The sequence below is a fragment of the Mugil cephalus genome, chromosome 15 (assembly GCF_022458985.1).
Source record: "Mugil cephalus isolate CIBA_MC_2020 chromosome 15, CIBA_Mcephalus_1.1, whole genome shotgun sequence".
In the NCBI taxonomy this organism is placed as follows: Eukaryota; Metazoa; Chordata; class Actinopteri; order Mugiliformes; family Mugilidae; genus Mugil; species Mugil cephalus.
In genome coordinates, this window is record NC_061784.1 from 14,220,889 (window position 1) to 14,245,187 (window position 24,299).

General features: G+C 41.4%; 3 protein-coding genes across 4 annotated transcripts; 1 reads left to right on the plus strand and 2 right to left on the minus strand.

The window, feature by feature from the left end:
* Nucleotides 1–1,559: 1,559 nt before the first annotated feature.
* htatsf1 (HIV-1 Tat specific factor 1) lies at nt 1,560–7,171 on the minus strand. Of its 2 annotated transcripts, none has more exons than XM_047606702.1 (10): nt 6,918–7,171; nt 6,345–6,509; nt 5,533–5,767; nt 5,277–5,324; nt 4,989–5,143; nt 4,217–4,380; nt 4,026–4,122; nt 3,848–3,937; nt 3,613–3,750; nt 1,560–1,988 (listed from the first exon to the last, which is right to left on the minus strand). In XM_047606702.1, the coding sequence occupies exons 2-10, from the start codon at nt 6,507–6,509 to the stop codon at nt 1,695–1,697; spliced, it is 1,386 nt and encodes a 461-aa protein (XP_047462658.1). In that variant the 5' UTR covers nt 6,918–7,171; the 3' UTR covers nt 1,560–1,694. The 2 variants fall into 2 exon arrangements, with proteins under 2 accessions (XP_047462658.1, XP_047462657.1); XM_047606701.1 differs by having other exon boundaries at nt 6,997–7,170.
* Nucleotides 7,172–7,296: 125 nt separating this feature from the next.
* Nucleotides 7,297–18,675, plus strand: LOC125021627. Its single transcript, XM_047607749.1, has 7 exons — nt 7,297–7,575; nt 8,144–8,268; nt 8,511–8,725; nt 12,953–13,093; nt 14,240–14,382; nt 15,937–16,148; nt 16,930–18,675. Exons 1-7 carry the CDS (start codon nt 7,444–7,446, stop codon nt 17,288–17,290), a joined length of 1,329 nt encoding a protein of 442 aa, XP_047463705.1. The 5' UTR covers nt 7,297–7,443; the 3' UTR covers nt 17,291–18,675.
* Nucleotides 17,797–20,614, minus strand: bnip1b (BCL2 interacting protein 1b). The gene is made up of 6 exons (XM_047606703.1): nt 20,511–20,614; nt 19,882–19,974; nt 19,673–19,764; nt 19,301–19,405; nt 19,022–19,140; nt 17,797–18,914 (listed from the first exon to the last, which is right to left on the minus strand). Exons 1-6 carry the CDS (start codon nt 20,592–20,594, stop codon nt 18,718–18,720), a joined length of 690 nt encoding a protein of 229 aa, XP_047462659.1. The 5' UTR covers nt 20,595–20,614; the 3' UTR covers nt 17,797–18,717.
* Between the last annotated feature and the right edge of the window lie 3,685 nt (nt 20,615–24,299).

Consider the following 24,299-nt stretch of genomic DNA (forward strand, 5'->3'; position numbering starts at 1 on the left):
AGTGTATATATTATACCTACATACATACAAATACTGTATATATATGTAATTGAGGAAAATTAACTGTATATTATATTAAGCCTGTATTTGCCTGTATTTGTAATTATGCAATAGTAAATTTATAGTTTTCACCGTACAGCACAGCCATGTAAATGTCAGGTTTGGCTTTGCTTCTATTTATTTATTTAGGTCTTTATTTAGGCCCCACAGTTATGTGACATAACTGGGGGAATTACTGTATTTGAGAAGGTTTACCAGATAATAGTGTCTACAGCAGGGTTACAGTGTCCTCCAGTGGTGAGGCAGGAAATTATTAAGTTTGATGATTTTACATTAAAACAAGGTGGTTTCTGATAGGAAAGTAACAACATGTTCGCACATTAGTGTCACTTCTATGGCTATAAATTAGAATTTACTTCATTTTAGTTGATTTTAAACTCGATTAAATTGCTCTGCCGTAATACCCTTTCAGTGTTTGAATGAGGATCCAGGCACAGATAAGAAATAACACTTGATTATTACTATGAAATTTGACAAATGAGAAGAATTCAATGTTTTTGCAAACGTGTGTGTGAGTCTGAAACAATGTTTAAAGTTCTGAGCCAAAAGAATTTATCAAGCTCAAGTCTTAACTAAAGAGACATTACCTCAGTTGATCGCTTTGGTGCAGTACGAGACTCCTACCACTGGAGGGTGCTGTCTCCTGCTCTACCAGCTGCACTAGAATCACAGACTGTAGAAGCAGAAAATTCTCAGTTTATTGAAAGTCAACAAGTCAATAAATTCATGACTCCTTTATCTCTTTCTTTCCCAGCTCTCTCATCTCTGCTTTTTGTGTAACATTATAACACTCACTCAAACTACAGCAGCGTACTACATGAAGACCACACCACTGTTGTGGTCTTACGCGTAGTTTTTTTTCTTGCAGTTGTTCACTAAAGTTCATTTGCTCTTGTTTGATGCCTCCACGGGCTGTTGATGAGCTGCTTTTAAAATCTGCGTTTCAAAAAAACAACAAAAAGGGATTTGTTTTTGTTGGAAGCAACAAAGTATTTATTTAAATGTGCGCTTTCTGCTTTAAGCTTAGACGTACTAATTTGTCCATGAAAGAACACACATGTAGATTTCACTGTTTGTAGTTCACAATAAATCCAGTGATCCAGATGCTTGGATAAATAGCTGCGCGAGACGTAGCACAATGAGATGTTGATTTTTATGTTGTTTGCGCTACTTTTGGTTACTTTAGCATGTGGTCAAGTTGTGCAGATGTATAACTCAATAATAATAATAATAATAATAATATTTTTTTTCTAATTTAAAAATAAAACTTATCTGAGCAAGTTTTAAAATAAAAATAATTAAGTCTAATGCAAACTGAAGTCAAACAGCTGTCTACAATTCATATCCATTAGTCTCGTTTATCTTTTATAATTAAATTACTTTAGCTTTATCAGGACAATAACACTAAGAAAAAGTGGCTTGAAATTATTCGACTATTTAAGGAATAACCAGCTGCTTTTGTGTGTACATCTAATTAAACTAAAATGATGAAAATAGAGTAGACAAAATCACAATTTTATTTTTCTACATTACAAAACTGTCCTCCTGCTTCTCTCTGTCTCAGCAGAGAGCTTTGCCTCAATGCATGACTCTCCTGGTCGTCGGTCGAGGGTTGAAGATGTGCACGTAAGTGCCTAGGCTTCCTCTTCATCACTTCCCGCTAGGCTGCTATCGGTAGAGTCCATTTCCTCTTCCTGCTGCTTCGAGGACTGCGGTTCTGTGTTTGGGGGCTTCTCTGGCTCTGTGGTGCTGGAGGGCTCGCTGGGTTCGCTGGTGGTGGTGGTGGTGGTGGCGGCCGTGGTGGTGGTGGTGCTGCTCTCTGCTGGTTTGGTGGCTGTGTTGTTGTTGTTCTGCTGGCCTTTATCTCCTTCCAAGAAAGTAGACCAACCCTTTAGCCGCTCCTCTCTCTCGCGTGTCGTCTCCTCCACCTGCACAAACAGAAATTAAGAAGAGAGATGCAAACCGTTACCACACGTCTTGACTGATAGGATCCAGTAGCTTAATGCTACGTTAGGATTTATTAATCTGGTTTCAGGTCACACATATTTTCTATATAATTGTTCATAACAATTAAGGTTATTATTATTATTATGTATTGCTGCTGTGCAGGGGACGTTTTTTTATAAGTTTTCCTGTGTAAGTTAATAATAAATTCAACTTTGCCCCAAATTAATTGTCTGCAGTTTTCATCTGATCAACGCAATTCCCTCTGTAGAACGTTTTTGTAGTGTAGTTGTGTGTGAATAGTTTGTTGTGCCTGATGCTGCTTCTCTGTTTCTGCATAGTGGGGCACAGCTGAGATGGTCCTGGCCTGCAGGTTTGTGTACTGGTGAACTGCTGTGCGTACATGTGTTTGTACAGCGCACACTTCAGTTTGGGTAGTGGGGACTGAAGTTCAGGGCTCCAGAGCGTTTCTGATTGGCCGATTGGAAGCAAAGAGCGGGGACTGCACAGGTCTCGCTAGCTCTGCTAATGTAGGTTATAGAAGGTAACGTTGCTAATTCATGTTGATTCATTGTTGCGTAACAAATTGAGTTAACTACCTGGCTAGTGTGTGGTTTAGGAAAGATTAAAAAGGTTTGGGACCACATTGACTGGAGGATTGAATCGATTCTCAAGAGGGAAAAGACAAAACTAGGTAATTGAACCAGGAGTGGTTTAAGAGTAAAACTTGGTTAGGCTGGAGCGCTCAAAAAGGCGCTGATGAGTTTAATTTATTTTTATTGTAAATGGAGTTGATAATATAGTTTACACAACCTCATGGAGCTGTTCACCTGTCTGTGGTGCTGAAATGGCTGTGGTATATTGTGTGTGGTCAATTTGTATATTGATTGTGTGCCGATTACACCATGAGTCGTGCATTGTGTATTTTATTGTTGATGCGTTATTGTTTCAATATTGAATATTTGATACAGTGAGATCTTGAACACTACCACGTGATAGTATTATTGATATTATAATATGTTGTGGTTAGCGCTGCTGCCTCCCAGTGAGAAGGTCCGAGTCAGACTCAGGCCTTCCTGTGTGGAATTTGCATGTCGCATGGGTTTTGTCCAGGTACTTATGGTATTTCTGGATTGCATTATAAGATTGTCCTTCGAGGCCCCAACAGAATTTACAAACCAAAATCGCGACTGGATTTAAGAGCTGAACACTTAAAGAATCATCTAATCTTCAACTTCAACAACACACAACAGACATGGTTAAGTTTGAGCACCTGTGGTCTGGCAGCATAAAAACAGTCCCACCTCCAACAAGTCACAAGCACATAAAAAATGAGGTAAGTACAGAAAGCCGCCACATTAAATAAAACCACGGTAGAGGAATCTGGACGTCTGTGTTGTATTTTATTTATAGGCTTTATTCAGTCCTCCAGCTATTCTAGAAAAGGGGTCTACAGACCAAGGACCCCCAAACCGATGGCTGATTAAGTAGATACCCCCTACCTACTATATGTGTTTTGCATTCAATTCTAAGCTGTACAAATAATACACAGGTTGAAATTCTTCTTCTTTTTTTTTTATACTTTTTACGCTGCCCCCTAGACTTTACCTGATAGTCTGTTGTTCCATCCCAAAGCTGCGCAGACAGCTGCCTTCCTCCAAACCAGCGTCCATTGAACGACTGAATACATGCGTCAGCTTGTTCGGGCTCCTTAAATGCGATCGATGCCACGCCGTCTGGGTGCCGCTGCAGCGCAAAATACAACCACATAGCGGCTCTTATTTCAGTGCCACTGACAAAATAAAACTATTCTACCTTTAAACCAGCACTGATTCACACTCACGTCAAAGAGGATGACCTTCTTGACATCTCCGAACTTCTCACACTCTGTCCTCAGATCATCACGATACTCATTCAACACCAGTGGGTCTTCCTGTAAGCGCCAACATGGAGATTAACTTTCACAGCAGACTGTGTGTTTGAGAAAGTGTCTGTATGTTCAAATGTGTCCGGCTCTGTACCTCAAAGTCACTGGGATGGAACATGTTCCTGATGATGACAACTTTCTCATGCCTCTTCCTCACTTCTCCTTTCTTCTCTGGCCTCCAGTCCAACTGCCTACAAAGAAAACAGACACAATTCCCAATTTGTCGAGGAGACCTTCAGAGCACGTCAACGTGTTTCAACAGTGACAACAAGAGAGAGAGTTTACTTCTGTTGCTGCTGCAGCTTCTTCCTGTATTCTTTGTTTTTCTTCTTCTTCTTGCTGGCGTCATACTGGCCCTTTAGTTCGAAACGCGCCGCTTCCACGTGGATTTTATATCCTCGGACCTCGGACTCGTCGATGAGACGCAAGGCGAGTGCCACCGACTCCTTCTGCAAAGAGTCAAAAACGCGATGTGACGTCACTGGCATTAGAGGACAAAATGTCAAAGAAAAGACATACACTTACTTTCCACTACACTAGTGAAAATGAGCACATGCAAATAAAACCAGAAACGTTGTGATTCAATTGGGTGAACATTTTGGAGGATAGAGTTTGTGGTGCTATTAAACTGGAGAAAGTGCACTGTCAAAAATATATCAGTATACCACACTTTAATCAACAGCTCTTTGCTAATTTGCACAACTGCTGAATATCTTAACCTTTATGAAGCTAAGATTTAGTGCAGGGCTGCTAAATTAGGGTGCATTTCTATGGTGTACCTTTATTAACTACATTTTATTTGTTTGCTAGGCAAATCAAAACCAATTGTGCTCCAAAATCTTCAACTGTGTATGCGTCTTCTTCTTCTTCTGCAGCCCTGTGTGATGCTTTGGTGTTTATATAGTTATATGATCTCTCTAAGAATGAGACAATGTGTATCTTTGCTGACAAACAAATAAAACTGTGCCTGGTTCTATGACTCTAAAAGGGCTAAACCCTTTAGAGTCACACATACATGGTGTGACAGGAGCTCTATGAAAGCAGGAGGATTTCTAACCTTGAGATAGCAGCACAGACCATCTCCCTTCAGATTTCCCTCTCTGTCCTTGTAGAGCTTGACTTTGTACTCTTCTGTGATGGGGTCCCGCATCACAATGCCGCACTTAGACATCAGCTCAGCAAACTCCTCAGTGCTGATGTCAGGAGGCAGGCCTGAACAAAGCAGAGCAGGAGAGAAAAGAGTAAAAAGGAGATGGAATGAAGAAAAAATTAAAAAACAAAGAGTCAGATGCTCAAATGGACGGCAACCTGCTTGGCAATGAGAAAAAATGTTAAAAGTACTCACCTGACACATAGACGTTTGTGTTTTTATTGTCATCAATATCAAACCATCCTGTAAAAGTGGAAAAAACGTTTACCAAACTATAAATGAATGCAAATATCTGTACTTTAAATAAACAAAACAACTGCTGCAGACAGGAAGAGCCAAATAAATATAAAAACTAATAATTTAGATGTAACAGTCTAAGGTTAGATTTCCATTTGTCCGTTAGCTGCTCTGCTATATATAGTCTCCTCTTCGGCTGTGGATGTCGCTTTACCTGGTTCTGCTTTCCTTTTCTCTCCTTTCTGTTTGGCTTCTTTGTCTGTCGTCTGCTGCTGCTCCCCGGTTTGGTTCGGTTTGGGATCCACTGGCTTCTCCTTTTCTGGAGGTTTACTATCCGGTTTGCGAGCCGCTGGGTCGGTGCCGCTCAGCGCAGCTTTGTTTGCATCTGGATCTCCTTCCTGAGTGAAGCCGTAGTTGGCCTGGTAGGCTGCGATGAAGTCCTCCGTTATCTAGACACACAACCCATTTTACATTAACACAGAAAACAAGCGATGAAGTCAAACACGCAACAAGTCGAAGCTGTTTAAGGATAACGCTTCACAGGCGAATAAGCCTGAAAAGAACATTCGTCTGTGTTTGATCTTCACGTTATCGTCATATTTTATTTGCAATCCAGTTTTGCAGTAGCTTGCATATGAACTGAAGATACACCTTAAATGACGACTTGGTTTTCGTTTTCCTATTTAATTCTGATTAAAAGTGTAAGGAATTATGATTTCTGCTTAAAAACCATTTAAATTTGTCCATTTAACTGCAAAGTGTGTCCAGTAATAAGGAATAAAGGTAAATAGTTCACTGGACACCTTTTGTATTTTTATATTTTATATAACTTGATAAGTTTTTTGGTTTTCTCCAAACCCATATGCCCCTTTGTGTACCATTCCTGTCAAGCTGCTGGAAATGTTAATTTCTCATAGAGATGAACAAAGTATCTATCTATCCATCCATCCATCCCACAATACAGTCACAAAAACTACAACAACGATGCCCTGGAGCTCCAGTTCAAGAAGTAAATTAAGCTCATACTTTAGGGAACCAGGCCTTCTTATCATGGTCCCAGTCGTACACGGTGCCATCCTCTGGATCGACATAGGTGTAGGGGTCAGAGCCTTCTGAGTTTCTCTGGCCGTAGAGCTCCTGCATCCGCAGCTGCTCCGCAAAGTCTTTGTTGGCATCTGATCCACTGCTCATCTGTAACAAGAAACAGAAAACTGTTTAGTTTAAGAAGTGGTTTGAATTGTCCAGTTGCTGCAGTATGAAAATATTCTTGCCACGATTTATGATGCGCTGATTCCAGTTCATTCATAAAAGAAATCAAAGAAAGTAAAATGAAAACAACGTGTAGTTTGGCTGTCCCTCTGCTGTCCTGGAGGGGCCAACGTAAACAAGCTTGCTCCAACTACTTTACTAATCTAAATCCACCAATCATATCTTGCTACTCTGTCAACACCCTGTAACTCACGAATGACATGTCAGCCAGTTGCTTTACTCCATCACCCTGATTACTGAGAGCTCATAACTGGACGAAGCTAAAATATGCTCTGCGCATTTATTTTATCGTTATGGTTCAGCTCACATCGTGATAATTTAATGACTCACATTAGTTGCATGTAGAAATCCGCCATTGGCGTACAGTTTACGTTTAGTGGTTAATGTTAGCCAGCATGGCTATCGTTACCTTTCCCAAATGCAGTCCAGGGAAATTACACTAAACTGGAGTGAGGCTTCGAGAAGGAAATTTTCCCAATAACGCCCCAGCACGGAGCCAATTCGGCTTGTCTTTTTTGATAGTGTCACATTAAATTTTACTTTCAATTGAGCGCTATTCACCAACCGCTAACATCTCCAGAGCGACGCATGAGCGAACTGCTTCCGGTGTCACGCTCAAAATGCGCATGTGCAGCAACGGGAAAGGAGGCGTTCGGTTTGTAATGCAGCGTATGCCTTTTTGTTACAACGGCGACAGAAAGAGCGCGCAATGACACCGCCCGCAACTTATTAGTACTAGGAGAACAAATCGATCGCACATCTCGTAGAACAACAACCGCCCACAGCTAAGCTAGCTAGCAAGCTTTCTTTCAATGCAGCTTTCAGGTAAGTAGACGAATATTGTCTCGGGCTGGCTATGGCGGAGGGTAGTGCGGCCAGCCTTCCTCCAGGAGACCCGCAACTCATCGCTATGATTGTGGAGCATTTGAAGAACCGGGGGCTTTTTGACGAGTTCCGTCGGGACTGTTTGGCCGACGTCGATACTAAGGTAGTTAGCTAACAACCCTATACCAGCTCTCAACGTTTAAATTTAGCAAAACAGACACAAAACCAGTGCTGGTTGGTAATACGAATACCCAGGAGTCTACATGAGCAACAGGCTGGACTGGAGGGACAACAGTGATGCTGTGAGAAGGGCCTGAGTAGATTCTACTTTCTCAGGTTGCTTGAGTCTTTCTACCAGTCTGTTGTTGCTAGTGCAGTGTACTTTGATGTGGTTTGGATCAATAAATTGATCCGAAGGTGAGGACGTGTGATCAGTAGGGAGTTGGGGGACTTTTGTCTCAGTGGACACAGGGAACGGTTCTCCAACATGGACAGTCCATGTCATCCACTACACCAAACATTAGGGGACAAGAGGAACTCATTCTGCAGCAGATTAACCTCTCTTATACCTTCGACTCTATCCATCTGTATAACAACAATTTCCCTTGTGGATTATTAAAGTCTGTCTCAGTTGTTAGCATTTAGTTAATATAATTAGGAATGATTTAGTTGTTTACCTTCCATGTACTGTATATTGAGCTGATGTGTGTTGTTGTTGTGATTGCTGCCAGCCTGCCTTTCAAAACCTGCGACAGAAAGTGGACAACTTTGTCACATCTCAGCTGAGCACCCAAGACTGGAACCCGTCCATCAACAAGAACCAGATGAGGAACGGACTGAGACAGAGTGTTGTCCAGTGAGTGATGTTACCTGATCAATTAATTAGTCAAATAAGCCAAAGACCTGTTTTCTTTTGATTAATAGAAAATGTATGACCTAAAAAGGTTGGATCCTGTCGATCAGAGTTTGTGCAGATGTTTCATATTGTAGTGTCTGGTTCATAAATGCAGATCATGTTAATCCTCACTATAGACAAATCAGAATTTGCGCTGTTCCCACTCATTCCTCTTTTCCATCCTTTTTGGTTGCGATGTTTAGATCGGGTATGCTGGAGTCCGGCGTGGACAGGATCATAACTCAGGTTGTGGACCCCAAAATGAACCACACATTTCGGCCGCACATAGAAACGGCCATCCACGATTTCCTGTCGGGGGAAAGGAAGGAAGAGAGCACCTCGGGTTCCAACTCTGCACCATCAGAACCAACAGAACCACAGGAGGCACCGCCACCTGCTTCTGGCCCCAAAACTCCCTGAGGTGTGTTTAAAAAACGGTGTACGTTCAAGAGCAATTCAGACATACAGCTCAGAAATCTGAATTCTCTCTCTTGCCACAGGCTGCAGGTCTACGTGCAGTTTTGTATGACTGCAGTAGCCTTTCTGTAAAAGGGACAGAGTCGGACAAACGGAGGATGAAGAAGAGGTGGAGGTCGCTTTCTCCTGCTTCTGTTGAATGAATTACAGCCAGAAGAGTTTCATTACTCGTCTGTGCAGCACAAGGTTACCGCTGGAGAAGTGTACATTGCAGAGTGGTGTGCTGACATTGCGCTACAGGGTTCTGCCTTTTGGATAAACCAAACCCATGTCTGGATAATTCATTTTTTGGTACTGGCTTTTTAACCTTTATTTCCACAGTTGTACACTGTGTGAAGCAGCTCTGCACTGTTGCGTATTTAGGCATTTTCCAGTAAAACACTTAATGTTTTAAGATGGCAAACTCGGTCTACTCTACATTTACATTGATGATGTTTCTTTAACCTGACTGAATTGATCCTGATCAGAAATTCCAACTTAACTTCTGTTGCTTAAATACAATGATGAGATAAATATTGATCAGAATATAGTATTTTTGACATGTGCAAAGCAGATCTGCCTTCATTGGACATCTAATCTGCCAGAAATATTTGGGGAAAAAAAAAAAATCTCCCAACTTTATTCAATAGACAATATTCAGACCATATTAATTTGAAACTACTTCTTGTGTTGCTACCTCAGTCTTTTTTTTCCCTCCCAGAAACTTGTCAGTGCTCAGAAAGAATGGATTTGTTCTAACCAGAAGGAAACGACTAAATCAAGAGTTTTATTATTATGAGGTGCTAATATTTTCCTACTGACTAGATTAATAGCACTCCTCCAGTGCTTCCGGTCATATTTTCCCCGATGGAGCTTCTTACATGGAACGCTATTAATTTATTCTTATTAGACTTTTAGTCTTGCACTTAAAGGAATAGTGTCCATGTAAACGTAGCCACTGACTCAGACGATGGAGGAAGTTCATGGGATGTTTTTTTCTTCTCATCAGAGGAAGAAGATCCTGTAGTTTCCCTGAATCTGAATTCAAATTCAATTATTAGAAAGAACATGCCAGTAAATGCATTAAATCCATTGTTTACAGCCCTGTTTATTTCATCACAGGTGTCCTTTTTGTGTACATTGTGTGAACTCTGTATGTGTTTTAATAAAAACTGTTGGCATCTTGTCTGTTTCTGTCTCCTTTTTTTTTTTTCATTTATTGTACCTGCTTTTAGTTTCTGAGCTGTCATTCGTAAAGCTCCTCTTTAATCTGTAAAGATGTTGTGTTTGTGATAGGTTTCCGTATTTCCTGCAAGTAACGTTACAGATACCACCAGGTGGGGTGGTTGTACATACAGAGTTATGGATTTTAAGGCAGAATCCACCCAAAAACTATTCCCATGTAGTCATTTAATAGGTATGCCCTCTATTTACACGTTTTAAAATGGTTTACTCTTACTACCACTTTGAACTATATGATGCATAGAGCCTGGAGTCATGAGAAGCAGCGAGCGCACAACCCACAGACAAACAGTCATGTCCAGAGAAGGGACATATACTCAGACTACTTTCTTATAAACATAACCACAAGTACTGTCTTTAAGATTCATAGTTTTGTTTACGATTTCCTTAAGCGATAAGTCAAAAAAAAAGGCCTCGTCTTTCTCAAAGCCTTGATAAATCCAGGCTTTAACCTCGGTCAGTCTGAGTGTGAGTGTGTTTGTGTGTCACTCCACTGCTTGCGTAACTTTATTGATTTATCCACTTGTTTTTGGCAGAAGAGCAGAGTTTGTGTCTGGAAATCTCTGTTCTGTATCATATGTCATAAGTTACAGTGGAAAGGGTTTTATTTATTGCTATTTATATTAACCAGTAGAACAATAGTTAATAGTGTGATTTATTGCCATTTATGTGACACTCGTCTATGAGTGAACCTAAATAATAAAACTTAAACTTTTCCGTATGATTTCAGTGACTTGAAATGTTCGGGTCGTGCGTCCCGTTGCACAAACAGCAGCTGATCATAAAGCCCCATAATTTAATGCTTCCTTATCAGATCGCGCAACATACGATCCTTGTGAATCCGATCTGTGTGTCCAGACTGACATGCAGAATGTTGTTTACAGCGTGATCATGTGAGCGACGGAGAGTTCGAGTACACTGCATTAGTGTGTCATTTTGGGCATATGAGTTGCGTGTGTGCGCTCAGTGTGTGAAGGGTCACTGTGTGGGTGGCCATCAGGTGGTGTGGGTTGTTGTTTTGAAGCAGGATATGACAGAAAGAGCAGGAAAGACTGCAAAAGAAAAAAAGGTTTTTCCAAACATCAGTGCCTGTAAGAGTACGTCTTCCCCGGCTGGGCCCCCGCGCGGACGCACACATAAATATATTATGTCCTTCTACCTTGACCTCCAGCTGCGACACGCATACACGCACTTGTTCACTCAAGGCCTCTTGGATGCAGCGTGGATGAACCCGGCGAGGAGGCAGAAGAGTGAAAGGTATGAGGTATTTGTTTGGCTTGTGCAGAGACGACTGGCCTGTTCCTTTGTGGATGTCAAGGGTCAGAGGTCATGGCCATTATGAGTCAAAACATACACGCATAACAACTAGGCTGCAACATTTCAACAGAAATATACTATAAGAAATATAATAGTATTACCCATTTAAAAAAATATATATAAGAAATACTGAATCATGACTATTATACCTCTTACACCTCACTGTGGTGTGTTCGTGCGCACATGTCCCCTGACTAAAAGCCATTGACTGTGCACATGCTATTCAGTTAATAATAGTCTACTTTATTGAGCCATTGCTGTATGTGACGTCGATAAGAACAAATGTTGGGTTGCCCCAGTTGAAGTGTCAGGTTATCCTTCCTCTTTTCTGGTCATGATTCAGCTACAAATGTTGACAAAGCATTAATAAATGCTCACGTGTTTCTATTAAGCCGGCCATGAATCATGATAAGTCACCAACGGATTGAGGTATTAAAGAACGAATGAATTTTATAAATGGATTGTGAGCCAGATTCAGACTTTTTTTTTTTTTTTGTTAGTCATGAGATGGAGCTCCATCGGTTGCGCTTTTCTGGTCCAGACACTGAACTATTCCCACTGATTATCAGCCTAAGAAATTCATTACATTACTGCAATATGCTAGCAAGAATGCTAACATGCCAAGAAACATTAGCACCTTAGCATGTCTTAGGTTTTGTTTCATATGGTAGCATTACAAAAGCATTTACAAAATTATTTTTTTAATAAATATCATATATTCAATATTTGGTTCAGTTTTTTTGTGTTTTGAAAAACCTGAAAGCCATCCTTTTAAGAGGGGGTTTCTTCTTATTAGCGACCTTTCACCAAATTCCCTACATGTAACAACACTTGCATTAGTAGAGTTATTAACCCTTAATAGGACCATTTGTAACAGCTTACCGCCTCATTTTAAACAGCGTGGCTTTACTGTTGAGTGTATGTTGATATTTGGTATAAGAGTATGCGTCTGCGAGGTTTGAGGGATTGCAGAATTCAATAACAGTCTGGAGGAGTTAGCCCTCTCTACGTACACTGCTCCCTCCTTCAGGCCGGGTGCGTCTGATACGTTCCTCCTTGCACGTCTCCTCGTGTCAACGACGCAGCTGCTAAAACTCAAACACACGCACGAGCGCTCAACACGCGCTCTCGCTCTCGTGGCTTAATTGAGTGTGGATGTCCTGACCTTCACGCGCCCCCGCAGACTTCACAGGAACAAGAGCAACTTAAAGATTTTTTTTTTTTTTGTACATTTAACTTTACGTGCCAGTTTTATCTTTTATTCTTTTGCGTGTTTGTCCCAATGTATCATCAACATCATCATCTGTGCTTTAACCATATGATAAAAAAGTGAAGACACTGCGCTGCTGCGGGGTCCTCTTTGTCTCTCATCATCACTGATAAACTTTCAGCAGCACCGTGTGTGCGCGTTCCCGCGGCTGCGCTGTGATTGGTGGAGACCCAAGCTCCCTTCGTTCCGGGCGTCGTGAACGCGCAGCCCTCCAGTAGTTTTATATAGGCTTCATGTCGTGGCCACAGCGCGCGGGGAAAACTCATCTGTTAGGTTGAACTCCTGCTGCTTCAAACAACCCAGATTTGAAAAAAAGAACAAAAAAACAGCAGCAAAAAATATATACAAAGCTCGAATAAACCTCAGCTATGCAGGTGTCCTCCGGGGTCGCCGTGTTTTTCCTGCTACTGGTGTGTCTTCAGGTGCTGGCCGTGGATCTGCACGATGTTCAGGAGAAGCACACGAGCCACGTCAAAAGACGCCTCTCTTTGCAAAGTACAGGTAAGTTCTGCAAGTGTGCGTGGTATTTTTTTACCCGAATAGGCTTAGCCGGGTGGTGACATTAGCCACTCATTTAAGTGAAGCTTCTCACATTAGAGGTCTCCAAGATTTCCCCTCGTGGGCATGCTTCAAAATGCTTGTTTACCTTGAGAGTTTTTTGTTTGTTTGTTTCGTTGTTTTGAGATTTTTAATTTATTCAACATTCAGTTTGATTCACTTTTAATGCACACTCGTAAAGTGAAGTCCATGCCTGTGTAGTGTCTCTTCTGCGCAGCTTATAGGTTATATAGCGCAAGCCGTGCGCCCGTGCCGGACCGTAGCGCGCGCCTCTCTTTTCGCCTCCTTGCTCTATGGCTGTAATTCAATGCGCAGCTCCGGTGGCTCGATCCTGTCCAAGCACATTCCCTCCGTACCAGCAGCGGTGCAGGACTGCACCTCCGGCCCGGAGCTGACCTGCACGCTGCACGACATCAACAGCAGGATGGTACAGACCTGCAATAGCGAGAACGGCACAATAACAGTGTTTAAAGATTAACCAAGACCCCCCCCCCCCCAGCATGTTGTCATCTATTTCAAAGATTGGGATATTTAGTTTTAAGACACATTCCTCATTTTATTCCCATCAGTCAAATGTTTAGAGGAGACTGAAAAAAGTCTACACCTTTTCTTTCAATAATAACCCACACGTCTAGAGTTGGCTTCGTTTTTGTATATTTATTATTTTTTGCACTAATAAATCTGTTTTTTTGCACAAACTTCACTGCCTTGTCCAACACATTTTATAGTCTTAACAGTTATTTACATATTTCAGACATTTTAAATACCACCACACTATACATACAGAATATGTATAGTTAAACATTTAGACATGGCTGAGAAGAAATATTGTTTTTTTCCTATTAAAATCAACAAGATGGAAAAACTTTCAACTCTCCACAGTCTAAGCTACATGATGAGTCAGTTAATGGATGTTAAACGGGTGTGGTGCATGGGTGTCAGGGGGCCCCGTCGTCTCCTGATGTGTCACGTTAATGCTATTGCCTTCTTTTAAAAGCAAAATAAATGAATAGCACGCACGCTCAGATGCACTTTCCTTCGTCCACCGCTCTTGGAAAGTTGTTACTGATCTCTCTTTGTCCCTCTTAGCGGAGATCCAGAGTTGCCTGGTGAGTTCAGGGGACGTCGGCTGTGGGATGTTTCAGTGTTTCAGCAACAACTCCTGTGACATCCAAGGGCTGCACCAAATATGTCTCACTCTGCTGCACAACGCTGGCCGCTACGACTCACAGGTGAGGATCAGACCAACAGTTTGACCTCATGTCGCACCCAGACACATAATAAACACTTCAGTTTATCTTTAGGCCCCATTTCCACTAACTGTCTGGCTGTTCAGCGACAGCTTAGGGCAGGGTTCAGGAAGACGTAGCTGGATACATGTTTTATCTCGTTTAATCCCTTCAGTCATTACTGTCATTTGTGAGGAATGTTTGTTGTATACAGAGCAGGGCATGGTTATGCATGGTAGCGCTCGTTACTGAACAATCTGAGAGGGGAAGTGAAATGAGAGAAGGAACAGCTTGTCCGCTTTACTAGAATAGAAATACATGAGAAAGCGATGCAAGTATAAAGTGTCTCCGGCATGAACCGGAACAGAGGATGATGTTCGGTGAGGACCTGTGAGTGACTGTACTGGATATGCAGGTGTTATAATGCCATATAATTAAACTGTACTAAAGTACTTAACTGAGGGGTGTTGCAAAGTGCTTGTTAAAGGAGTAGGATCTGGGAGACTCTGAACAAAGAATATAATATAGATTTCATGATGCAAGTTTATAAAACTGCAGTTCCTCGAATGGCCACTTGAGCCTGGCTTCAAAAGTTAATTCCCTTGACGTGTTAGAATATCTACAACCTACAAACAATGTCTTCTCAGACCTACTAGCTGTGTGCCTGAGGGTCACAGACGGTTTGTCCATCTCATTATTTAGACAATGGCTTTTATTTTATATTGGGTATACAAAGCCCAGAACAAGTGTTTACAAGCAGAGCTTAATTGAGCTATGCTCGAAATTCGACTTTCTGACTACAGTCCTCGTCCTAGTTTGCATGCAGTGGAGAAAATCAAATAACTGATGGGAACATGTCCTCCTCCTCCACACTAGGTGGCGATATGTGTCTTTTCAGCGGGTTAATACCACCTTAATATGGCTCGCTTTCCAGTTGACCTATTACGTCATAAAATAAACAAGAGTCGTTCATGCAGCAGACCGGCATTTCAAACAATAGTACATTTTTTAAAATCTCATAAGTAATATTCATGCTACTTCTGGAGCAGATACGATGGCGTTATCCGTCAGACGGTTCTTCTACCGGCTCTGTTTACCTTCTTCTTCTTCTGCAACCAGCTTTCTTTGATGTTTTTGTCTTAGTCGGAGTAACGTATTTACATGCACTCAAGTTCTCCACATATAGTCCAATTAAGGCAATAATTCACGTGCATGTAAACGCACTGACTGACTCTAGATGGCACCTTAGACCACCCTACATTATCTCCTGTTTGGGAAAGGAAGCGGTGATGGAAGGGTGATGATTGTAATCTGCAGTGTCACCACTAGGAGGCATCAGATGCAGCACATGAGCCCTTTAATACTTAAAAAAGAATCTGAAATCCCTACAAACGTTTGTGTCGCACCTCTCATACAGGTGAGAGAAATAACAAGAGCCACACAAACTAGATAAAACGGACACAAAATTAAGCAGTTAGAACATGACTACAATCAAATTAAATATTAAACAAACTAATGCTCAGAAATACCCGCTGACACTCCTTCTCCTCCTCCCAGGGCAAGTCGTTTGTGAAGGACGCGCTGCGTTGCATGGCGCTGGGACTGCGGCAGCGCTTCAGCTGCGTGAGCCGGCGGTGCTCCGCGGTAAAAGACATGGTGTTCTCACTCCAGAGAGAGTGCTACACTAAACACCAGCTCTGCCTGGCACTGAGGGACCACATGGACACCATGGGAAACCTGGTGCAGTTCCACTTGATGTTCCCTCCAGGGTGAGAGGAGACGCATACACACAAGTTAAACAAGTAGCTCTCTTTTATCATCATCAGTGAACGTTGATGTGAATTTCGTACAATAAAGGTTTCATAACTGAGGTCACACATACGTGTACCACTAGAGGGCGCACCAAAGAACAGACAGAACTTATGAATCATTCACTTACCTTATTATTTTGTAGAAAATCTGTCTCAGGGGCTGAATTACTGAACCAGCTCAGGTGTCTAAGGACAAAACTCGCCATATGCTTTGTGTGCACTTGATTTACAAGTGCAGGGTTCCACATCAACTCTTAAACCAGGGGTCTTCAATGTTTTCAGACCAAGGACAACCCAAACTGATGGAGAGATTAAGTAGGAACCCCCTGCCTATTATATGTGTTTCATATTAAACTCGGCCCAGTGCTATTAATAAATGCACATTGTTGTTATCATTTTCATTCAATATTAAGCTATCCCTTATCAAAATATGTTGGATTCATGTTAATGTGTATTTGACAAAATTTATATTTGTGGGGGAAATAAAAACAACTTGTCATTGTGCAGCAGCACTGACGCATTGTGTCGATGCAGGTAATTGCGCACTTGGTCTTTAAATTTTTCTTCAAAGCTTTCTCCCATTCATGCGAGCAGCAATTACAAAAAAAACAATATAACCTCCTAAAAAAAGAGCTGGATAATAACTATAGAAAAGCTATGTGTGAATATAAAGTTTTCAAGAATAGACAGGAACACGGGGACGCATGTAGAAAACCTTTGTGTGCTTCTATCCCACTAGGCCGTACGTGGAGCTGATGAACTTCCTGTTGAAGTGTGGTGACGAGGTCAGGACGTGGGTCGGGCGGCGGCTGCACGGACAGTGCGAGCAACACTGGGGGGCGCTTTGTGGCATGTTCTCCAGTATCTGCCCTCTCAGCCAGTCTGATGCTCTGCAGCACACTACCACCACCCACACTCCCACCACGGTGCCCTGGCCTACCACGGCTCAGGGGCCACAGCAGCAGCAGCAGCAGCAGCAGCAGCAGCAGCAGCAGACGATAGAGGCCGACCCAGAGGGCCGGAGCACAGTCAGACAGATCGACAACGCAACAGAATCTGGTCTCCCCGAGTCTGAGAGATCAAATGTCACCACTACTTAAGACGGGCGACACACACAGAGGTGCAGACAGGGTACACAGTAACAATACATCATGCACTTATTATTATCGCTATTATGTTAGCAGTAGAATGAGTAAAAGCTGTAGTTTAGAGTCTTCAGTAATGCAACATAACTTATTCAATCTGTGCGGTGTTTGTGTTATATTAATATTTTTCTTAACATTTGACTTTGTAAAAGATTGAAAACCAGTTATCTACCTCACGTCTGTCCTTCACTAACGGGCATGGACACACACAAGTCTACTCTACAGGGAATGTGTCTGTAGCTCAGGTGCAGCCAATGGCTCAGATTTCAAACTATTTAAGCCCGATTTTGTATTTATGAGAAGATTGTTTTATTATGGACCTTATAGCTGGTGCTTGTAGACAGTGGAGGAGCGCTCTGCATCGAGGGAAGCATTCTTTGGTTCTGTTTTAAATATGTTTTAATGTTCTACCTGGACAGTCAGACCACAGATCTCACACTGGGTTTCATGTAATGTTGTTGTTTTTTTTTTTTGTTCATCTTTATTTCAATGAATTGTAAAAAAAAAACCACACGCACACAGTTGTAAACAATGTCAAGCTACGATGGCGTCAGCGGCCAGAGAGAGGTTGTGTTAATTAAGCCAGTTCTGTCCCGGTTAATGGTTCTTCACATAAATTCAGTGTTGCATCTAAAAAAAATTATATGTCGAGTTTTTTTGACGTCTGCAGTCACTTTTGCAGTGAAGCTGCACAACAACGCACCCCTTAAATATTAAATGTTGTCCAAACAAACCGGCGGGCCATCTGAGGTTTATCAGATTACTGATTCAGTAGCCTGGACGTTTGACTGGTGAAGTAAACAACAACTGTGTCTCTGTAATCTACAGTTTAACAATGAAACAAAAAAGGACCGTATAGCAGATCGTGACCTGTTCCTTGGTTAGTTCTGAATGTCAGGTAAAATCGATGCCTCTGCGGTTTCTAAAATTAACTTCACACAGCTTCAGGTCAGAAAGTTGGCAGAAACTCAGCTATATCTCTTGAACCTCACTTTGAATGCAACAGCAAACATTTCCTGCAGGACTAACCCTCTAAAAGTGTGCACCATTAGTCCACTCAGTACAAATAGTCCCATCAAGATGATGCAGCCACAGAAATCTTAAGTGCGGTCACGGAGGCTCATCCGTCGTGAGACCATTTGCGAGAAAAAAATAGATGCTGCGGTTACACCCGCTGACAGCCTGTTGAAGATTTACGCTTTCCTTTCGAATAAACTCTCAAATATCAGCTTCACTCGCTACACTATTTGAAGAAGTCCTATTTAAGCTGACCTTAAAACCCACATTTTGCATATTTTACATTCGGAGTGATAGGTTTTCGCTTGTCACCACGTGTTCGCGGAGGCCTCTGTCTCAGAATGCGCACTGATCCAGTCGTTTGACTAAATGAAGGGGAAGATGCGTTTCTTGAGGATGTAGAGGACGGTGGCGAGGAAGAGGGCCAGAGCCAGGAAGATGAGCAGCTTGTCCGTCAGCTCCCGCCGGTTGTACTTAAGAATGAGCTTCCTCCCCAGGTGGATGGTTCCCGTCATGTTTCTAAACTCCTCGTTGGTTTCCTGCACCGTCCTGGAGGACGTACCTGAGGCGAGGCATTCAAAGTTGAAGATGACGAGAGAGGAAAAATCAACACAACCATCTTTACAGAAGCACACAAACACGAATTTGGGTTCTTTTGTTTGTTCTTACCCAATGTGCCGATGGCATCCTCACTCTGCTTCACCTGTTCAGCCATCATCCTGCTCAGAGACATCAGACTCTCCGTGATGTTGCTGCTGCTTTCCACTAGATTCTCTTTGGTCACTTTCCTGAGACCAATACACAAAGCAGACCAGGTTATGCGCGAGTGCTCCTTGTCTGTTTAACGGAACAGAATTCCCTAAACGAAATTCCCTAAATCTAGGGCACCTTTAGTCGAAAAAAAAATATGACATGAAGCTCCCTGCCTGTCTGCAGAATGGCACTGACCTCTGTCTGGTGACCTGGTTTTCTCCGTGCAGCAGCTCATCCTTCTCTGTTTTATCTATGGCCAGTTTACAAGCCAGGTTAGCTTTCCTCCACGCTGTCTGGTTACTGGAATCCACAGGAAAGATTCATTAGAAATCATCTCAAAGCATTGTAGATTGTGTTTTTATTTTCTTCCAACTCATCAGTTGCGCGGTTTCCTTTTTATGTACCTGCTGAACATTTATTAACCATAGCGGTGCTTTTTTACTACCTATAAAAATTCTTATTAGCTCCATATATGAAGTAACCAATAATGAATGGATAGAAAGATAGTTGCTTTTTATCTATCATATGTGTGTGTGTGTGTGTGTGTGTGTGTGTGTGTTCAGCCACCTCAGCATTTGCCGTCGCTGGCTCTCTGTCTCTGCCCGGATGGCCAATCTGTCCATCTCTCTGTCCTGCTCTTTGGCCATCTGCTCCAGGTCCTGACATCATCATCATCATCATCATCATCATCAGCGTCAACAACAACATTGTATCTCATAACACACTTTTCGCAAGAAATGTGTCAGATCCAACAGGGTGTGAATGTGAAGCCTGACCTGTATTCTCATCCTCAGCTTGTTGAATTTCTCTTTGACCTGAGAGTTGAGCTGCATGAGAACAGACTGAGGTCCAGGACAGTCTCTGATGTCCTGAACAAAACACCCAGAATTAGAAAATAAGTATTAATAATCAGTGAAAGTTGAGCAAGACATGCAAGTATGCAAATGTCGATCAAATGTCATAGATAGACTTTATTTATTTATTATTTATTTTGAGACTTTATTCGTTGTTTTACGTATTTGAAGACCTTATTTATACAATCTGTGGTGTTAACTATTTTTTTTAAAAGCCAAGATGGTTTAATATTATTTAGTCTGAGTTCAGTTACAAGGTAAAACTAAAGAAAACCTGTAAACAGCAGCCGTGTTAAAAATGCTTTATCGCTGAACAACCAGGTAGCATTACCTGTTTATAAAGTAACTACGTTAAACCGTGACAAATTAACCTTTTAACTCGCTGAGATAACGTTAGCTTCACTTTAGTCCAACTTTCAGACTTGTTATGTTCGTAGTATTCGTCCACTTTGCCACAATAATAACAAAAGTTCCAGCAAAAGCAAAAAACAAACAAACAAAAAAGAATTAGAAAATCGATAAACTAAGAAATACAAGTTTTCCTTTCTTACCTGAACGAGAGCTTTAATTTCTAGATCATATTTTATAATTTCTTGTCCGCAGATTCGGACGTGTACATCCGCGGAGGACGCCATTACTGTTTTTCTACGGCAAGCTGGAGGCCCAAAAGAGACAGCGCTCTGCTAAAGGCGAAGCAATAAAGTTTAAGGCTGCCAAACGAGGCCCGAGAAATTGCTAGAATACACACATATATATATATATGTAAATAAAACTAGCCTCAGTGCGTGACACTTTCGCATTTTGAACAAAGATTTACCTCGTTCTACAACAGCATAAGGTGATAATAATAATAATGATTAAAATACTACAATTCTTGCTTCATATTTGAGCTGTTTTCATATCTGGGGCATTTCATATATGTAATATCTCATTTTTCATCTTATGGACAAGGTTTTGTAGAATATATGAGATCCACACTGGCTTTCTGTGAAGTGTAAAGACCTTAAAGATTTAAGAGCGCCCAGTATCTCACAAAAAGCTACAGCTAAAAGAGGAAGTCATTGCTAAACGTAATTTTACTCTTTCTAATTTGACAACCTGCAAAAATTGATACTCTAAGGATAAGATGTGAGTTTTAGCACCTTATGGTTTTCAATCCAGGCAATAATGTACCTGTGTGTGACCAAAAATAGGCAAAAATACTGAGAATGGATCCTCCTATTTAGCTAAAGCCTGATAATCAAGATTTCTTTGTGCAGTACAGCTTATTGTTGAACACGTTAAGAACACACATGTGAGAGACATGTTCTTTCATCACGAGGAAGATGGAAACTAAGAACGGTTAACAGTTTTTTCCTGACTGACAACGATACTAACACCACAACCAGGAGTATTTGCTGACACCACCTTTTTCTTCAACAAATCATCAGTTAAATCTACATTAACCCGGATTCACTCCTTTTTTACGTGCTTTGTATATTTTGCTGATTTAGCAACTATAGATACTGACACACGCTGCTGATCTGTGATACTGTGAGACGTGTTTATGGTTTGTCCCTCAACCTTACTTTAGCATCTGCGCAACGGTTAAAGCAGATGGATTAGATTAGATTAAACTTCCCTTTCCCCTGATATTTGAGGCGATTTCGACCTTCAGTGAGTATCGGGTGAGCTCAAACCTAGTAACAGAGCATTAAATATCTTCGTATCTATATTTACTGATGCTGTAGAAACAAATGGACGTGGAAATATGAAAGTATTGAGAAGCGCAATTTTGCTAGTGGTCGTTTTCGTTCAAAATTTGAATAATCAGCGGGCACATTGTCACATTGGACCAACCCAGCGCTAATGGCTTTGCTGCAGATTCTCTAGATGGATGAAGGTTGTTGCTGCCACTTCACAAACTCTGGTTAATGGCACACCACTCACTGCAGCGGGGGAGAGATCGTGAGATCTTATTTCTCGGATAAAATCTCCATAAATTAAAGCTCCACGGCCTGTTTGCTCGTTGTTGTTTTTACACATTATAATGACGTTCCATGAAATTCAATGAAAAGACATCGGAGCAATTCAGCACGGACTAAAATGAACACGCAAGAGTCGGAGTGGGGTGCTAATGGTTTTATTATTTTGATATTAAAATCAATAAACATAATCAGACTAACGTGGTTACAAGCAGAGCTGTGGTACCAACTCCCGGCTGATACAACAGAGAAAGAATGATTTTTATTCAAAACAAGAGAGAAAAAAAAATAATGAGAGAAAGAGAAAGAGAGAGAGAGGCACAATAACACGACAGAGATTCAGGGCAGGTGTCCGCAGGATGTCGAGCAGCCAGAGACAAAAACTGTCAGAAGCTCTGAAACAGAATGGGCTGTTACAGTACAAACTGAAACAAAGAAAAAAAAGAAAAAAAAGTCTTTTACATTTCCATGCCCGTGCATAAAGCCACTCACTGTGCTTCCAAGAAAAAAAAAACAAAAAAAACAAAACAAAACAAAAAAACAACAATGTAAAACAAAAAGTTAGTCAAAACAAAAGTATAAACCCAGCACGACATTTATTACACAACATAAATATAACAACTGTCAAGATATTGTATTTGAACAGGCATATATGTGAACTACAAATATAGACGTCGTTGCTAAAGAGAGGATCAAGTTAGTTTCAGCAGGATACACTTTCTGCAGGTTTTGCTTCTTTATGAAATTAGAGTCACCAAGAGATCTATTGTAGAGCACTTTGCAATGAAGTACAGCCTTCCTACTGAGACTGGGGAGAGGAACACACACAGGACTAACTACAGAAAGATCCCATGCTGTTGATCTAGTCAAATAAGTTACCATACAAGACCAAGAAGCATCAGAACAATGGCATGTAGCTGTGGAGCTCAGGGTGACCGATACTTCCCACATCCTCTACATGTTTGGACTTGTATGGAGTTCCTATAAAAGCCTCTTACTGTTTTTTTTTCTTCATTATTCTTAAAATCAAAGAAAAGAGAGAACAGATGCTTTAAGGATTACATTTTCTTTTCGTTAAATGTCTCTTGCTCCATGCGTTTTGGCAAAGTCTGGAAGGAGATGTAAATCACTGCAGTGTTGGATGATGAGTTGTGTCATGTGTAGAAATAGAAAGAGGGTTTTCGTTTTTATTATCGAGGGTGGGTTTTTTGTTTTGCTTTAGTAAGATCAGTCTGCAGGAAGAGGGAACAAAGTCCTCCCCCACTTTCATTCATTGCAGGGGGAGGGTGAGGAGTCTCTGCCCACCAGCCTTTTTTTTTTTTGTTGATTTTTTTGTTTTTTTTAGTGACCCCTGGCTAATCTCAGGGGCTCCCTGACAAGACAACTGCGAACCAAAGCCCCTCTGGGGGAAGAAAAAAGAAAAGAAAAAAAAAAGTAAGAAAAACAGCACCCACAAGGGGTAAAACATCTCTGGCGCAGTGGTGAAGTACCCTCCTCCCACCCCCCACCCCCACCCCCACCCACAAAACTGTCCAAATGTCCCCACTCAAAGTCAAGAGGCAGCAAGCGAGCCAGCAACTCCTAACCTGGACCGAAAAAACCCCAGAGTCATGGTGAGGTTCAGTTTCTGCCCCTCCTGACTACATCAGACCTCATCATGGGACTCAGAGGCAGCAAAAGCGCAAACTCACAATGAAACCACAGTCCTGACAGCTCCTCGTCACTGGTGTCTGAACAACACACAACCAGGAAACGGTCCCATTTTGTCGAGACTAATCAAATAGTTATTCTACCTCTAGGAAGAGTTCTGCTTCTTCCACCCCGACTTCAAAAAGAGGTGGTCGTCCTGTTAGCGGTTTTTGTTTGTGCTGCGGTTTCCTTGTTATGTTGTGAGTTGGTATTAGTTTAGTCCAACTCTCAAATAGGATAAAAAGGTTTAAACATTCCTTCAACACGTGGAGCAACACGTTTTATAGTCAAATTAAAAACTGACTTTTTAATCATTCTTTTATTTTAGCTGGATCTTTTGCTATCAATTTAATTTTTAATGTTTTTTTTTTACTAATTTACTTATTTGCTAATTTCCTTTTGCTGTCACATATTACTGAAGACTCATGAACTCGATGTTATGAAAAATATGGTTCAAAAATCCTACTTATGGTGCATGAGGTAATACCAGACCCATTCTATCTAATAGTAATCTAATCTAATAACATGTCAGCTCTGAAACAAAATCCCTTCTGTAATAATCACGCATAGTCATTGTCGGGTAGCTGCGTGGTTTCATTGTCACTTTGATTGCCGCCTGTGAATCCCATGTCCAATCTCTGACTCGCGGCGAAGCCTCGCTTCTTCGAAAATCGCCCACTTTCAGTA